Here is a 16,682-nt window from a genome sequence, read left to right on the forward strand (position 1 = left end):
TTGAAGAGACAGTAAATTGATCTCGTACGCTGATTTAAGTAATTTTTGCATTTCCTCCCAACTCTAGAAAATCAGAGGACGTTTTCATCTTTTTTTTTTCTCCCTGGCATCTCCATGATAAGGCTGTCACATTTTTGCATAAACTTTTATGGTAACTAGCAAAAAGCAACAAGGAAATGAAGCTGAGCACTTGCCTTAAGCTCATTGGTGTCAGCCAGTTTGGCTTTGAGCTCAGTGTTTGATTCTCGACTCTCGCTCAGCTCCTTCTGCAGCCTCTCCGCCTTCTTCTGTAACTTCCGTATGGTGAGGTTGGCCTCGTCCCTCTCCACGGCCAAGGCCGTGCGAGCCTGCTTCTCTTCCTCCAGCTGGGCTATTTTCTGCCGGAGGAGGTTCATGTGCAGTTCTTTGCTCTCCAGTCTTTCTTTCTGTGTCTTTAGCTGGTTTGATACAAACAGAGATATTTTTTTTAATAATAATTGAATGGTCAGTAAATATACATGAATTACTCAGATAACGTTGATCTTTATCCACACATCAATAAGACTAATGTCTAAACCATCAAAAAAAGATGATTGGATTCCTTTTCCTGATTGCATTTTTAATTCCTATTTTTCCAAGAATTAATTTTGTAGCTGCAAAGTCTGAGACAAAAGAGCCACAGAAAATGTACTGAGAAGTAGGCTTTCGACACCAAGGTCCTCCAACACTATGTGCATCATTAAAATTTTTTAAATTGCTTTTTAAATGACTAAAATGAGCTTAACAAGAGCACAAAATGATAAGGCAGAGAGAAAAAAAATCCTCTCCAACACCCCATGGCAACTATACTGGTTCTGTCTGGTCTTTTCTGAAAGAAGATAGGGTTTAAATTAGCACCAAAAGCCTAGACTAATTTTAATTCCTTAGAACCAGACAGAGTGGCACCAAACATAAGAGTTGATATATTTTTTTAAGCACTTTATTTTATTATTAGTTTCAAGTATGCAGTACATTGGTTAGACATTTATGTAGTTTACAAAACGATCCCCCTGATTGCTCTATCACCCATGGCTCTACACGCAGCCATTACATTACTGCTGACTGCGTTCCCTATACTGTGACCATTTCTGCTGACTACATCTCCGTCCCCATGACCATCTCCCAACTACTGATTTGTACTTCTTTAACTCTTCATCCCTTTCTCTCACTCCCCCAACACCCCTCCCCTCTGCCCATCACCATATTGTCCTCTGTATCTATGAGTCTCTTTTCAATTAGTTTGTTCTTTAGATTCCACAGGTTAGTGAAATCATGTGGTACTTATCTTTCTCTGTCTGATTTATTTCACTCAGCATAATAACCTCTAGGTCCATCCATGTCGTTGCAAATGGTAGGATTTCATTTCCTTTAATGGCTGAGTAAGATTCCATTGTATATATGAACCATAATTTCTTTATCCAATCGTCTGTCGATGGGCATTTAAGTTGCTTCCATATCTTGGCTATTGTAATTAGTGCTACCATGAACACAGGGATGCATAGATCTTTACGAATTAATGTTTTGGTTTTCTTTGGTTAAATATCCAGAAGTGCAATTGCTGAGTCAAAAAGTATATCTATTTTTAGTTTTTTGAGGAACATCCAGACTATTTTCCATAGTGGCTATACCAATTTGCAATCCCACCAACAGTGTATGAGAGTTCCCTTTTCTCTGCATCCTCGCCAACATTTGTTGTTTTTTGATTTATTGATGATTTACAGGTGTGCGGTGATATCTCATTGTGGTTTTAATTTGCGTTTCTCTGATGACTAGTGATCTTGAGCAACTTTTCATATGTCTATTGGCCATCTGTATTTCCTCTTTGGAGAACTATCTATTCAGATCTTCTGCCCATTTTTTGACTGGATTCTTTGATTTTTGTTATTGAGTTGTATGAGTTCTTTATATATCTTGAACATTAATTCCTTATCAGATGTATCATAGGTGATTCTCTTCTCCCATTCAGTAAGCTGTCTTTTCCTTTTATTGATGGTTTCCTTTGCCATACAAAAATTTTTTAGTTTGCTGTAGTATTCCCATTTGTTTATTTTTCTTTTGTTTCCCTTGCCCATGAAGATATATCCAAAAAGAAATTACTGGTACAATATCAGAGAGTTTACTGCCTACGTTTTCTTCTAGAATTTTTATGGTTTCAGATCTTACACTTACGTCTTAAATCTGTTTTGAGTCTATTCTTGTATATGGTATAAGAAGGTGGTCCAGCTCCATTTTTTTGCATGTGAAAGTTGATAAATATTTAAATAAGCAATACCAAGAAGATTTTTAAGAAAGCTTTGTTTATATATTTAAAATAGAAATAGAAGGAACTTGAAGAAAGTTTTAGTTCATTGGTGTCTTTATTACATGCCTGGCCTTTACCATCTACAAACCAAGCAGCAAATAAGGTCATCAAACAGCTCTAATCATTGACAATTAAACTTAATGAAGGAAATTATAGTGGTTTTTAGAAAAAGAGTAAGAACTCTAAGAGGGGAAAAAAATCCTCCTGGGCTTCACATGTCACAAGAACTAAGTGGAATACTAAGTACAGAGACCTCTTTCATCTGTCACAAATGTTAGGTATCAGAATCATGTAGAATTACAGGATGTAAGAACTGAAGACTTTCACATTTTCCCAATTACAGACTCTGCATTTGTAATGTGTTCAGAGATGTGAACGACTTACTGAAATCTGGGCCTGAGAATTTTGCCTAAAGGTAAGAGCAATGTCCATGCCCAGATCCATTTTTAACAAGGCCCTTTTAATATTGTTCTAAATAAACTCCCTTTATTCCCCGGGCTGTAAGACTCCAGGGTACTTCTCAAATTATGCTCCATAGGCAAAGACTCTTCTGTTTATCTTGAGGGATAGTAACTGTGCTCAAGTTTCTGCCTTTGAGCAGGGATTTTGCAGTGGTGCGACAAAATAAACTGGCCCTGAACCAGAATTTCAGTTATCTGGAAAGCAATATAATTGTGTAAATAGAACAAGATGTCTCGGTGTGGAAGACTACATTCTAGGAGTGGCTGAGGGAAAAAAAGAGGGGTAATAAAAAAATATAATAAAATTAAAAAAAGCATCACCCCCCCAAAAAAGCTCTGTGTATGTGCATGAATCTGTGTGCTTAACCTTCTCTTTATTTCTATCTGGCTTCATTGAGGCCACGGTCATTCAGGACATAGAATTCTTGCCTTCTTCAAATGGTCTTGCCCATGGTAGTCACATCTGTATACCCTAATTTTGCAGCTAACCAAGTAAATTTATAAATTTTTTGTCAGAATTTAGAAGAATTTCCAGCTGCCCATATCAAATTCCAGCTCTGTATAGTAAATGCAGTTTGGATTCACGGAATTACTGAGTTCTTTTGTCAATTGTAATCAGCCTTGATTGGATACTTGTACCTCCAAAACCATGATCTCTGCTATTTGTAACACTATAAACTCAGTATAGCTTTACATCAGACTCAGCATGTTATATGTTTGGTGCTCAGATTAAAACAGCATAAGAAATTATCAATTAATTTGTCTATTCTTAATCCTGTTTCTGCCCCACAGAAGATTTATAATACTATTTTGTAATGATTAAATGAATGAGTACAATGGGTGACAAAACTCATATGAGGAAAATGTTCTTTAAAAAGAAAGATAACCAAAGTTATACATAAAAAAATTAAATAAATAAATAAATAAACTCCCTTCCTTGAGCTGCTTCATGTCAAATTCCACTCTATTGCAAATTTACACTGGTAAGTTCTATACACCAGTGATTTTAATAATTACACAATATTTAAGAAGAAATAATGTTAGATATTGAGAAAAAATTCAATTATCTGAAAGATAAAATTCAATTATCTGCAAAAAGAATTGTAGCTCAATTTAATGTCTCCAATGGTAACAGGGGTTGTCTGCTTTCTTTTATAAAATATTCCCAAAGACACAGTAAATGGAGAGGAGGTCAAATGTGAATACAGCAACTTCTATGAGCCAAGAGCTCAAAATGTTATTTATTAAAAATTTACAACCTCGTGAAGTCAGTATCATGCCCATCTTAAATATGAGGAGATGGTGACAGAGAAGTATGCGATATGCCCAAGGTCACACAACTTAGTGGAGCCAAACTGAGAACCCAGATGTGACTCATTAGATAGCCTGCACGCTATAATTCTACTATAGAATTTTCTCCTAAGAACTATTATGAGGACGCATCTGTGTTTTCCATTTTCCTTTTTTTCCCCAATACCAATAATTACATAACTAATAATTATATTTTTATCTTTTTCATCTATTCATTCATCTAGTCTAAACTGTTTCCAACTCTTGAGTGAGTGAAAAGCATGCTCTTCTCCTCTCCCTACTTTCTAGTGCAATAGAGCTTATAAAGGCAAAGACTTCTAGATGTTCCCCATTGTTCCTCTTCTATAAAACAGAAACAGTCCATTTTTTAGGTAGGCAAATGGCTAGCCAGAGTAGACTACAGTTTCAAGCCTCCCTTGCAGCTAGGTTTAACCACCAGAACATATTCTGGCCATGGGGTATAAATACAAGCTCATGTAGCAAATTCTGAAGACTTCCTTTAAAGATAGCTCGGCCCAGCTCTTTTGTATCCCTCTTCTTCATGCCTTTTTCTTCTATAACCTCTCCCTGGAACCCAGTTATAATGGTTCTAGGCTCCATTTTGAACAAAGAGGATTAGGACCACCCTAGGAATAAGAGATTAGTGGGCCAGAATGAGTCTGGTTCCTTGAAAACTTTACAGAGCAGAGCTGCCACACTAGTCCTGAGCTGCTTACCTCCAGGAATTTATGTGAGAAAAGAAAAAAAACAAAAAAAAACTTCTACTCCTTTCTGCCACTGTTACTTTCAGTCTCTATTACTCACAGTCAAGCATAACCTTAGGTGATCCACTTACCATCCCTTCAGACTTGAATTCGAGATTCTATATACATATTTTTATAGCATGTTTCCTAGCCACACTGGTAAATACGGTGAGGGTAAGTTATATTTCAGTACTGAGGTTTCTCAGAAATTCCGCCACTCAGCATTAGCACATTTCAAGCCTCCCTACCTTTCTCTGTAAGTTGTGGGCAATGGTCTTGTTTTCAATGACAGCGTTGCTCTCGAGGCGGACGAGCTGCTCTGTGCGAGCTAAAACTGCATCCAGACGCATGTCGAAGCCAAGCTCAGCAGCCATCTGGTCCAATTTCATTTTCTCCGAGAGCTGATCCAGAAATTTAAGATACTAAACCCAAGCACAAAAGTGAAAATGGGACACAAAAATCAAGTTAACAGGCGATCTCCCAGAATCCCTCTTTTTCTCCCAAGTTTATTGGTAGTTCTCACAAACCCGGTATGAGCCCCGCCCCTGACTCCAGCATTTGATAATGAATTCCTGAACCACCTGCCAGTTCCATGTCCTGCTCTTTGTCCAAATTCCCTTGACTCTCCTGGTCAGTAACCTTGACATTCGATCTAATATTATACACTCTTCTTAACCCTGCCATATGACAAACCTACCTGCTCTTGAGTATATCTCTATCTCTCTGCTTTGCTACATGCTGCTGCAACCATACCCCTTCCAAGCTACCCAGCCCCTGGCATCCACTCATCCACACCTTCTTTGGCAATTATTCCCATCTAAGTGGGCCCTGGCTTCAAGAGTGGAAAATGAGAACTTAATGAGTTGCCATATTACTCTTCTGGGATTCTACAGATCACTGCAAAATCAAAGCTCTCCATACAAATAAACTTGGAAAATGTTGTTGTTGTGGTTGTTGTTGTGGTTGTTGTTGTTGTTGCCGTTTTAATTAAAATGCTTTAGAAAACGTCTTTAAGAGTTTTTCATGTATCAGAGTTAAAGGAACAATTCTAAAATAGAGCCGCATCAGGAAAGTCAAGACTCATATTTTAAACAGATTAAAGTCACAAAACTGTTCTGGGATCTCCCTCCACTTGATTGATTTGTGGGGCCATGACAGACGCAGATCAACACTTACTAAGTGCTTGCTGGATAAGTAAATCAATCACTGAGCTGTCATCATTTCATGATTTGGCTTCTATCCTTGAGATTTTTTTTCTCATCGCAATATTTCGTCTATCTGGGGTTTAAATAAGTTTAATTTCCTGTTGACTGAAGCATATCATCTTAAAGCTGGAATTGTCTATATTTTAATCAAGATGAAATTTGTAAGTATACATTTTCCAATTTTGCTAAAAAGCATGCATAAAATTTAATCTCGTTTTTATAAGTCACGGGCATTACAAATGTCTCGTTGTACTGTGCTGCCTGACTGCAGGTTGCTGTCGCCTCGGTCATCAGTTTGTCACTACTTAATGCTACATCGGCTCTCCCCGGGGGATTTTCATTTCTAGTCTGTGTGAGTGCAAGTGAAATAACCGCTGTTTTTTGTATTTTAAGTAAAATGGAGCTGGTACCTTTCATGGGAAGGTACCAAAGCCCCTTTTACTATTTCCCGTGTGACCCATCCACTCAGCATGTAAGGATCCACAGCAGGGAAAAGGGGATTAAGACAACACCCAGCCAAGACCCCACAGAAGTGCTTATTTCAAGAATCTTAGCCATGCCTCAGAAACTAGGGTTGCTGGAAGGATTACTGTATATTTTGTTCATCTGAGTCACAGTTTAGCATGAATAGATTCTATTCTATTTGTGTAAACCTCAATTGCCCGTATTTAAACTTAAACTTCGCTTTTCAATTTTACACGCCTACTATCCTTACTAGAACACACATCTCACAAGTAGTTATCTATGGGAAATTCACATGGACACAATCAGTTTACATAACTTGCTTTCATAACAGAGAGTTATTTCGGCACCATCGCAATTAAAATTAATGAGTCATTATAATAAAGAAAGGAAGAGACACCAATCTACCTAAAATTCTTGCCTTTGATATGTTTCTTCTATAATGTAGATAATATTTATCGATTCTTTCCTAAGCTTTGAAGAAACCCAGAAAAAAAATTTCCCCCGATACCAATAATTACATAACGAATAATTATATTGGAGTTGATTGGCGAAAATGAACATAATAGGGTGATACGTGTTGTGACAAATGCAGGCATGTGCAGCATGAAGGAGAGCTAAGTCTCTTCGGGAAGACTTCAAGAGGAAGCGATATTGGAACTGAGTCTCGGAGGGACAGTTATTACCCAGTGAGGGTAAAGAGAATATTTTCTCAGGAAGAATAGCCATGTATAATATGGGATGCCAAGGGGGCCCTCTTTTCTTTGGCCAGCCAACTCTTTTTTTTACAAGTCTGAATGTGGGTGTCTTTGGACTCTACGATCACTCACCACACATTCTACCAGGGCCCTGCTCATCCTAGGAGGCCTCTCACTTGGCCACCTGGTTGGAGAGATTACAGGTGAGGGGAAGACTGGAGAGAGAAACTGGCCAAGTCACAGTATCTTCCTGCAAAAAAGGAATCTGTAGCTGATCCTGAAGGCCACAGAGAGCCCCTGGCCAGTGGAAAGATGAGGAAAGCTAAGATTAGGCATGCATATTATTAAGACCTCCTTGGCAGTAATGCAAAGATCACTTAGAAGGTTGTTTCAATAGTCCATGAAAATTATCATAATGTTCTGAATCAAAGCACTGCTACTAAATGTAGAGATGGGGGTGGGGAGATATTTGAGATATATAAAGGAGATGGAATTTACAGTGCTTAGGAACTGATTAAAAAGAGAAACGCATTGAGGAGACTCTCCAGCTTTGGCTTAGGCAGCTGGAGGCAGAGGACTCCATCGTCAGTGAGGCAGGAGAAGGGCAAATCTAAGGAGAAATAATGATCTTCATTTTGGATATGTTCAGAGCAAGGTGTTCATGGAACATCTAGGTGGAGATGTCCAGCAGACGGTCCAATTTCTTCCAATTTACTATACTTAGGTGCAATATTTCCTTTCGAACTCAAAATTTCAACCAACTCACTTTTTTCAGATATCTGACAGAAAACGTCCCTTCACCCTCCCAAATTTCTCAAATCTATCTCTTCATTCACAAAACCACTACTCGATCCAGACCCATATTATCTTCTAATCTGAACTATTCCAAGAATCCCTACCTGGGCCCCTTACCTTTAGATCTAGACCCTCAGAGCCATTCTGTGTTCAGAGAAACCTTTCTTTTCCTCAGAAACCTTCTATGGCTTCCCATTACCTGCAGGATAAAGCCTCACATAATTCTCCTGACCTACTTCAATTATCTCTACCTGACTCTGAAGCCACCTGCCATTTCTGGCCTTTCTAAGTGCCACGTTCCAGTCCCCTGCGCCTTGTCCCTTGGGCAGTCCTATCACACCTCCATTCCTTCATCCTTCATGCTGTTCCCTCTGCCTCAAGTCCCTTCCCCACCTCTCTGCCTGACAAATTCCCACTCATTCTTTCAAGCCCCTCACAAATGTCACCTCTTGTGTGAAGACAGCTTATTTCCTCTCACGCAGAAACTGGAAAGAAGTACTTATTCCTTAATTCAAGTTCCTGACAAATTTTATACCTATTTTCATTAGAGCATTAATTGTATTAATTGTGTCCTGATTTGCCCATCTCATTCACTAGACTAGATTCTCCACAGACACCTTTTAAGTTTCTTTGCATATCCAACCCTCAAAGCAGGCACGATGCTTCTTTGAATTTTTTAAGAACAGAAGAACAAACATGAATGAGTTTCCAGAGAATGGATTTTCCAACCTAAGAATATTTTCCATGCCAAATTCTGTACCTATGCTCTCGATCCCGTTCGTCTCTTGCTCTCTTCCCCCTAGGGACTCCTGAGACCCACAAACACGTGCCTGCCCTTTCCGCTCAGTAAAAACGATCATCTTTGACCCTGTTTTTCACAGCTCCAGCTCCATGCCTCCTTGCTCTTTGGTCACCGGACTTCTTCTAAGTCTCTGTTCCTTCCCGTCTGAGTCGCCCCTCAGCCCAATGCAAACCGGCTTCTATTTTCCATCGCTCCACTGAAATTGCCCCTCGGAGGTCACAGATGACCTTCCGGTGGTCAAATTCTCTTCCCAGTCTACTCTCCTTCTCTCTCTCTGGGTTATCACCACTGCAATCTCAGCTCCACAGTGACATCGTGTCATCTTTCCAAAATACTGTGATGTGCTAAGTCACTTATGACACTTTATATTCTGCAGAATAAAGACACTCGATCTTCATTATCCAAGCCATTCCTGTCTTCTCTCTTGCCACAGCCCCACCAAAATGTCATGTCCCAGCCATACAGGAATAACTACTTTGTGTTTCCTGAATATCTGATGCACATGTAAGCTTTCGAGCTTTTGTTCAAGCTGTTTTTCCTGCAGTATCTGCTCCTTCTCTCCACTAAAATTCCACTTATACTTCAGAGATGAACTTAATCATCTTCTCCCTGTAAAATCTTCCTCTTACACAGAAGTTATCACTACTTTCGCTGGCCTCCTATAGCACTTTATTCATCAATACATCTATTATAACACTTATAACCTTATATTATGGGAAATTATTTGAATGTCTGTGTCCTCTATTGAATTATGAGCCATTTAAGATCAAGAACTGTGTGTTATTCATACCTTACCTTCCAAACCTTCAGGTCTCACATATAATAGGTGTTCAGTAAATACTTGTTGAGTTTAATTAGACCTAATTGAATTATTAGATTTAATATGAATCAAGAAAGCTCCAAATAATAGGAAGAGACCCCAACACAACACCTATTGTTCCCTGAAACTTACTCATGACTCAGAACCAATCTATCAAAGTACTAAAAAGTTCAGAATATTTTCAGGTAACATTTTATACTCCAACAGACGTTTCCACCCAAGACATGCGCTCAGGTTATTACTTTTTGTTTCTCAAAATTCAAGTTGTCTCGCAAAACATCTCCAGAAACTAGCTCTCCCTCCAGGTGCGTCAGCTGATCCTGAAGAGTCTCCAACTTGTTTTCTGCTTTCTGGGCTCTCTGTAGAGCTTTCTGATGAAACCCAGACTCATTTTCCAACTGTTCAGCAAGCTCAGATATTTGAGCTTCAAGCTGAGAGACCATCTTGAAACAAAGAAACAGAACAAAAATAAGACTTGTTTTAGATGCAACAAAGTGTTAAAATCTAGTGCTCAGTGCAAGCGACATATTTATAACACCAACTTCCAGATTCTTTGTCAAAATTAGGTAAAAAACAGGTAATTGATAGATGTATTTGCCTCTGCTTGAAATAAATCTGCATTCATTATCTAATAAAATGTTTTATTGGTATTTTTAATTTTTATATAATTCCTCAAAGAAGTTACTCGATAAATATTTATGGATAACATCGACTTTCCCATAAGACTGCCATTAATTTAGGAGTCTCAAAGCTTAATTAGAAAAAGAGTTCAGGCAGAAAATACTTTTAAAATCTATAAAAGTGTCATTCTCCAGAGGAACTCCTCCACCAAATATAGTGGATTAAGGACTATACAGTGAGCTAATCTTGATAAGTAACCTTGAGACATCATCGGTTCATTCAAGTGCATAAAGATTTTTTTCAAGCTCTTTTCCAGTCTTCTGTTGCATATTGGTTACTTCTTCACTAAACTTCAGTGGTGCTGTCCTTGGGCTTCGTAGTTATGTAGCAATGTTATCATTTTATGGCACTTGAAAGGTCAAAATTCCTTTAATATGGTGACTCGAAACAGGGCCAATGGCAACATACGAGCCAGCAGGAGAACCTGACTCCCACATCCTCTTCTGTAACGGGTATCACTGCTTCTCCATCAAAAGCACCAAGACTCTCACGACCCCCTGACTGGCCCAACGCTTCCATCCTCCCCTGGATAGCTCTCTTTGTCCTGATCTTCCTTTAAACCAAGAACAGAAGTTTACCAAAGATCTCAGGTACACTTTGAGCATATTCATATTGATTCTAGCAAATCCAGTTTTTCAGAAAATGTTGAATTCAATAAAAACACCAAGTTGGAGGTGATAAATTTTGTTTCGATGGTTTATTTTGGAAGAGGAAAGGGAAAAAGTAGTAAATATTTATATAATAGTACCATTTTCACACAAGTTGAAATATCTTGACAGTTTGATTTTCAATCTCAGTTTTAAAAAAAAAAAAAAAATTTCTGTTTGCCTATCTAGAAACAACCATGCTTAAAGGCAAGAAGACATTGAAGCTGTCCTTAAATATTTTGCAAGGATAAGATTTATTCTGAGTAGCCTCCAGAGCTTAAATCGAGGACCAACAAATATAAATGAGAAAAAGAATCCCACTTCCATGTATGGAAGAATCTTCCCTTGGTCTCCACAATTACAAGGTAATACCTGCCCATTGTAAAAGAGTCACTAAGGATGAAAAAAATATAAATCAGCAAAAAATAATAATAATAATCCCCATGCTCCTACTACCCAGAAGCAACAGCTATGAACATTTTCTAATAATTTACAGCTATGAACAACAGCTATGAACATTTTCTAATAATTTACTTTTATGCACTGTTTAAATATAGTTGAGATGCTATTCTATTTCCCATCTTATGTTTTTGTTTTTATCTCACATGTTAAGCGTCTTTCCATGTCAGGTAGTAGATCCCCAGTCACTGGATGGTGGAGACTGGCCGACCATTTGTCAAGAATGTTACGGAGTGGGCCGAAGTGCTACAATCAGGAATGTTAGGCTCCTTGATCTCTGAACTCTCTAATCCTGTGTGTCTATGGCTCTCCAGGTCCCAGGCCTATATTTGTATTAATTGTATACTTCTGTGGGTGCTTGAAATCAGATATTTGATGGCAAGCTCCTCAGTGCCACATCCCAGGAATTCTATTTCTCAAAAAAAAATTTAGAATTTCATTGCAGACTAAAAGGCTATGAGAACACTCATTTCATATTTCGTGCCCTTAATATTCATTAGTAATGGATCTGATCTTAACGTAAGAGAAAGGTATGCTTGTCTTGACACAACCTACAAAGTAACCTACAAAACAATGGCCATCAAACAACATCCCCAAGATACTGCCTCCTGGGGGACTGTTTAATGATACGGCACGTTTCTATGCAGCAGGAAATGTGGCTTCACATTTGACTCCAAGTAGGAAATGAGTCTTTCTACCAGAAGATCCTTCAACACTTCTCCCATCGCACAGTTAACCCAGAGACAAGAATGAAACCAAAGAGAAAAGAGACACAGAAAACCTCAGCTGGAGAGACGGAGATCTCATGGTCATTTAGCCTCAGTAGAGATGGAGAACTCGTGGTCACTTAGCCATGGTCCACACTGGAGCCCCTACCAGAGGAGAGCAAAGTCTGCTGTAGAAATTAATCGGTAAGGACTCCGTTTTGCAGGTGACGCCTGGAGCAACTACAGGAAGCTAGACTAAGGGAGCGATAATGACCCTGAAGGAAGAAGCAGACATCCTAATGTAGACCAGACTGTGGGACGGGGACTTTGGTGTCAGATAAGCCGGGTCTCAGATTCCTACTCTACTATTTACCAGCATGTTAAATGAAGCAAGTAATTAACCTCTCTGAGACGCAGACTTTGCTATGATGATTAGGTGAGCCAATTTAGACTATTTGAGTAGTACAGTATTTCACACCCAATGGAAGTTCAACACACTGCATCTATTTTTATCATCGGTATTACTACTCCACACATGGGTTCGGTCAGTCCTATGCTTTTGTCATAAAGAGTTAAAGGAGCCCTTTGAGACTTGTCCTTGGTCATGTTTCTCAAACTGCTTTCAGCCCATAGAGCCAGTTTTTCAACTAGAAGTCTTTCTGAGAGAACAAAACGTGAGAGGGTCCCTCTTGCATCCTCACCCTGTCTAGACCCGTGGAACTGGAAGACTCAGCAGAGTATAACTTTTAAAACCACCAGCATGTCAAGGGGTCAAAATCTGCAGAATCTACCAACTGCCCTCCCAGGATTCTGGTGTCAGGGGAGGATCAAACAGCTGAGACCCTCCCCGTATTCTTTGCATCACAGAACTGAGCTGCATACGCTTATTTAGGTCTCTGTGCATTTGATACCACCAAGTTTTCTCAGAGCTAAATTTACATAAATGTATTCAAATAAATGCGTGTCCAATCGGACTCAGTTCTTGGGAACATCAAATGCCAGCTCCTGGATGACCACGCGATCCCGCCAAAAACTGTAAAGTTGAGTTGGCTTTTTCACGTGAGAGGTCTAAAGAATCAATAGGCATTTCTTTCTTTCTTTCTGTTTTCTTCTTCTTCTTAGTATCATCTGTTAACATATCTCTGATATTTTGTGGGACAACATGTGCCAGAGATTTTAACCCTAAAAAGATAAGAAATGGGGAAAGGGGCGAGAGATTGTAATAAAGAATACCTGCCTCAATTTTTAAAAACAAAAAAGGCACTGAAGTAAACTACACTTCAAACACAAGCAGCTTGATTTTTGGAAGGGAAGTCATAATGCCCTAAAAGAATTAAATCACTTCCCAAGGACAAGTTGTTGATTTCACCAGAAGAGGCACTTTTGCACTAAGATTAAACCAAATGGAAACACGAGAGCTCTAAACTGAAGAAAGAGCCACTTGGGTCACTTAAGGACCGGTGCCTTTTGGACATAAACAACTCTTTTCTGATTATTCAAGCTATAATTTTCACTTAGGAAGCATATAAAATAAGTTATAAGGTACCAGGTATGACAGAAATCAAGTTCTCCTTCCTTCTTGTCAGTATGTGTGGCCAACACTGTTGACTAACTAATCCCACCCTCTCCACCTTTGTGTGCTATAGATTGAATCAAGTCCCCCCCCAAACAGATATACTGAAGTCCCCCAGCACCTCAGAATATGACCTTATTTGGAAAAAGAGTCTTTATAGAGATAATCAAGTTCAAATGAGGCCATTGTGGGTGGCCCTAATCCAATAGGTGGGTGCCCTCACAGACAGGTGAAATTTGGACACAGAGACACACACAGAAGGAAAATGATGATATGAAGACAGAGCAAACATCATCCATAAGCCAAGTGCTAGCTACCAGAAGCTGGGCGAGAGGCCTGGAACAGATTCTCCCTCACCACCCTCAGAAGAAGCCAGCCCTGTTGACACCTTGATTTTGGACTTCTGGCCTCCAGAACTGAGAGATAATAAATTTCTGTTGCCTAAGCCCCATTTAGCAGTACTTGTTATGTCTGTCCTAGGACATGAACACACTGGAGGGGCTGGGAGGGCTAACATCTCTATCCATTCACCCTTCCCAATGCCCTTATAGCCAGTGTGACCTGTGACCGTGATACAGAATTCTGGATAATGAAACGTCAGTGGAAGTTTGCTGAAGCTTCTTGGTAAATATTTGGCTTAGTAGGTCAGAGGATTATAAGCAGAGCAGAATGAGAAGATCAGAAGGGAGAGTGGGCAAGCTGAGGATCACACGTCGGGTCCTTTAGGGCAGCTGTCCCCAACCCCCAGGTTGCACAGCAGGAGGTGAGCAGCAGGCTATGGATCGAAGCTTCATCTGTATTTGCAGCTGCTCCCCAGTGCTGGCATCACCACCTCAGCTCCACCTCAGATCATCAGGCATTAGATTCTCATAGGAGCACTGGTCCCTGGTATGAAAAAGGTTGGGGACCGCTGCCTTAGGCTGGGTCACCACAGTGCCCACAGAGCTGCCAGACTAAGAAACACTCCGATGTGGGAAATAAAGTCTTACATGTACCTAAAGCAGAAGGAGAGAGTTTAGGCCTAAATAAATGTTTATGAGCTTGTAGCAATTTGTGTTTAATTTAGAAAATGACATAGAAATCAATCGTGGTCACGTCCTCCCTGTATTTAATCAGTTCTCATCCAGATGATTAGCCAGTTAGAAAACATCTAAAAATAAGATCAAAAAAATTTTTGCCTCAAAATTCTAAACTAAGTCCTGAAAAATTTGCAACTTTTTGTCATTGTGCAAGAAGTAATTATTTCAAAAATACCTGTTACAAGTGTCCTGAAATTTCAAGGTTAAATAACATCTAAAGACTCATCTAGAATTCCCAGAAACCCGATGGTAAAACATTCCTTTAACGGAGCAGTTTTCAGCTAGGGGTGGTTTCACGTCCCAAAGATGGGGACATCTTTGGTTGTCACGAGTTGGGGGGAAGAGGAATGCTACCGGTATCTAGTGGGTAGAAGTCCAGAGATGCTGCTAAACTTCCTACAGTGCACAGAATGGCCCCCAAAACAAAGGATTATCCAGCCCCAAATGTCAACAGTGCCAAGGCTGAGAAATCCTGCTCTACGTTATAGCAAAGCTTTTAAACAGGAATCTATGATTTTGTTATAAGCAGAAAAGCAAGGAACGAGTAGAAACGACTTGCTAAGAAAGTGTAGATAGTGACCTGAACATCACTGAGAATTGTAAACGCAGGAAGGTAAAAATGAATAGCAAAGGGGTTAACGAGAAAAGCAGTGTTCAGTGAGTAGGAGTTGATGTGAAGCGGAGAATTCGCCAGACCCGGCCCGAATCCATCTTTGGGCCTCCACGTGGCTATTACTCAACTGTTGACTGCGTGCTGAGCCATGGCAGCTGGCAGGGGTATGCAGCCTTCGCAACAAACACGTTCATCAATTTGTAAAGCTTCCATTCTTCAGAAACATTTCTAAGATAATATATGAAATCCATTTTCTCCTGATGTTACTTGAAGATGAGTCACACAAGATGCCAGCTATATGCTTGATTTCAAGCTTTTAAATAGTGAGAATGGCTATTGAAAAAAATTACAGGGTAGGAAAGGCAGACAAAGGCACTAAAAAGACTCTGAATCATTCTAATTTTTATGGGAAGTGGGGGAAGGCCATCCAGCTTAACCAATTTACATCATTTCACTTTAGCAAATAAACATATACATCATGCTGACAATTTTATGCCATGTTTCATGGGCTGGAATTAAAATAGTTTCAGGAAAACATTTGGAAAAACAGAAGAGGAAAGCAATAAAATGGAAAGACAAAGAATCATTAGCTGTCGAAGTACATCTCTTACTGTTCAAGGTAAATAAGTCGATGAAGTTTTTCTCAGTCCTGTAAATAATTTCCTTCCCCAACCCAGTACCTACGTGTGTACTGAATCACAAGCAAGTCGAGTTGCCCGTACGTCTTGCAAGGATGAACATTCTATATCCACAGAGAGAATCCTACACTGGACAAAGGAGTAGCTAGGGTCGCTCCCAAAATACATGTGAATTTTGGAGAATTATAAAAGGGAATTTGAAATGTTTTTTTCACAAAAGGAAATTTATAAATGCAACCCTGCACTCTGAGTTAATGATCACTCTGAGATTTTCAGAAACATTTAAAGATGGAAACATGTGTTTTCTCTTTTTGAATAAGCATGAACTCAGTAGAAGAAACAGTAATGAAACTGTATCTAAAATTTGGATATTATTTACTTTAAAACCTCAGTAATTTGGACTACAATAATTTGGATCTGTTGATAATTTTGAGTTGGGCTGAAATTGATTCGGCTAAGCAAAGCTTTATAGGACATGAGAATTATTAATAGTGTAAACCAGATAACAAAATTAAACAAGCTTCAATCATATGTGTGAATTAAATCATTTTCTCCACTTGCTAAAGAGGTCCCCTAAAAGATTGTTCTAGGCACCAACGCCTTATGAAAAGGAGGAAAGAGGGAAGGAGAAAGAGAAGAGAAGCAGGGGCAGCAATAGTTAATATTTA

The 16,682-nt window shown here is 39.2% G+C and overlaps 1 protein-coding gene across 1 annotated transcript in view; it reads right to left on the reverse strand.

Moving 5' to 3' along the window:
- The window catches only part of CCDC170 (coiled-coil domain containing 170), a 51,600-nt gene that overhangs the window by 13,411 nt on the left and 21,507 nt on the right, over positions 1-16,682 (reverse strand). Inside the window, exons 7-9 of the mRNA XM_015592369.1 lie at positions 9,860-10,060; positions 5,084-5,257; positions 195-437 (exon numbers count right to left, since the gene is read on the reverse strand). Of these exons, the coding sequence (XP_015447855.1) occupies positions 195-437; positions 5,084-5,257; positions 9,860-10,060 (618 nt within the window). The remainder of the gene's footprint in view (positions 1-194; positions 438-5,083; positions 5,258-9,859; positions 10,061-16,682) is intronic.

Source organism: Pteropus alecto, unplaced genomic scaffold (assembly GCF_000325575.1).
Source record: "Pteropus alecto unplaced genomic scaffold, ASM32557v1 scaffold176, whole genome shotgun sequence".
In the NCBI taxonomy this organism is placed as follows: Eukaryota; Metazoa; Chordata; class Mammalia; order Chiroptera; family Pteropodidae; genus Pteropus; species Pteropus alecto.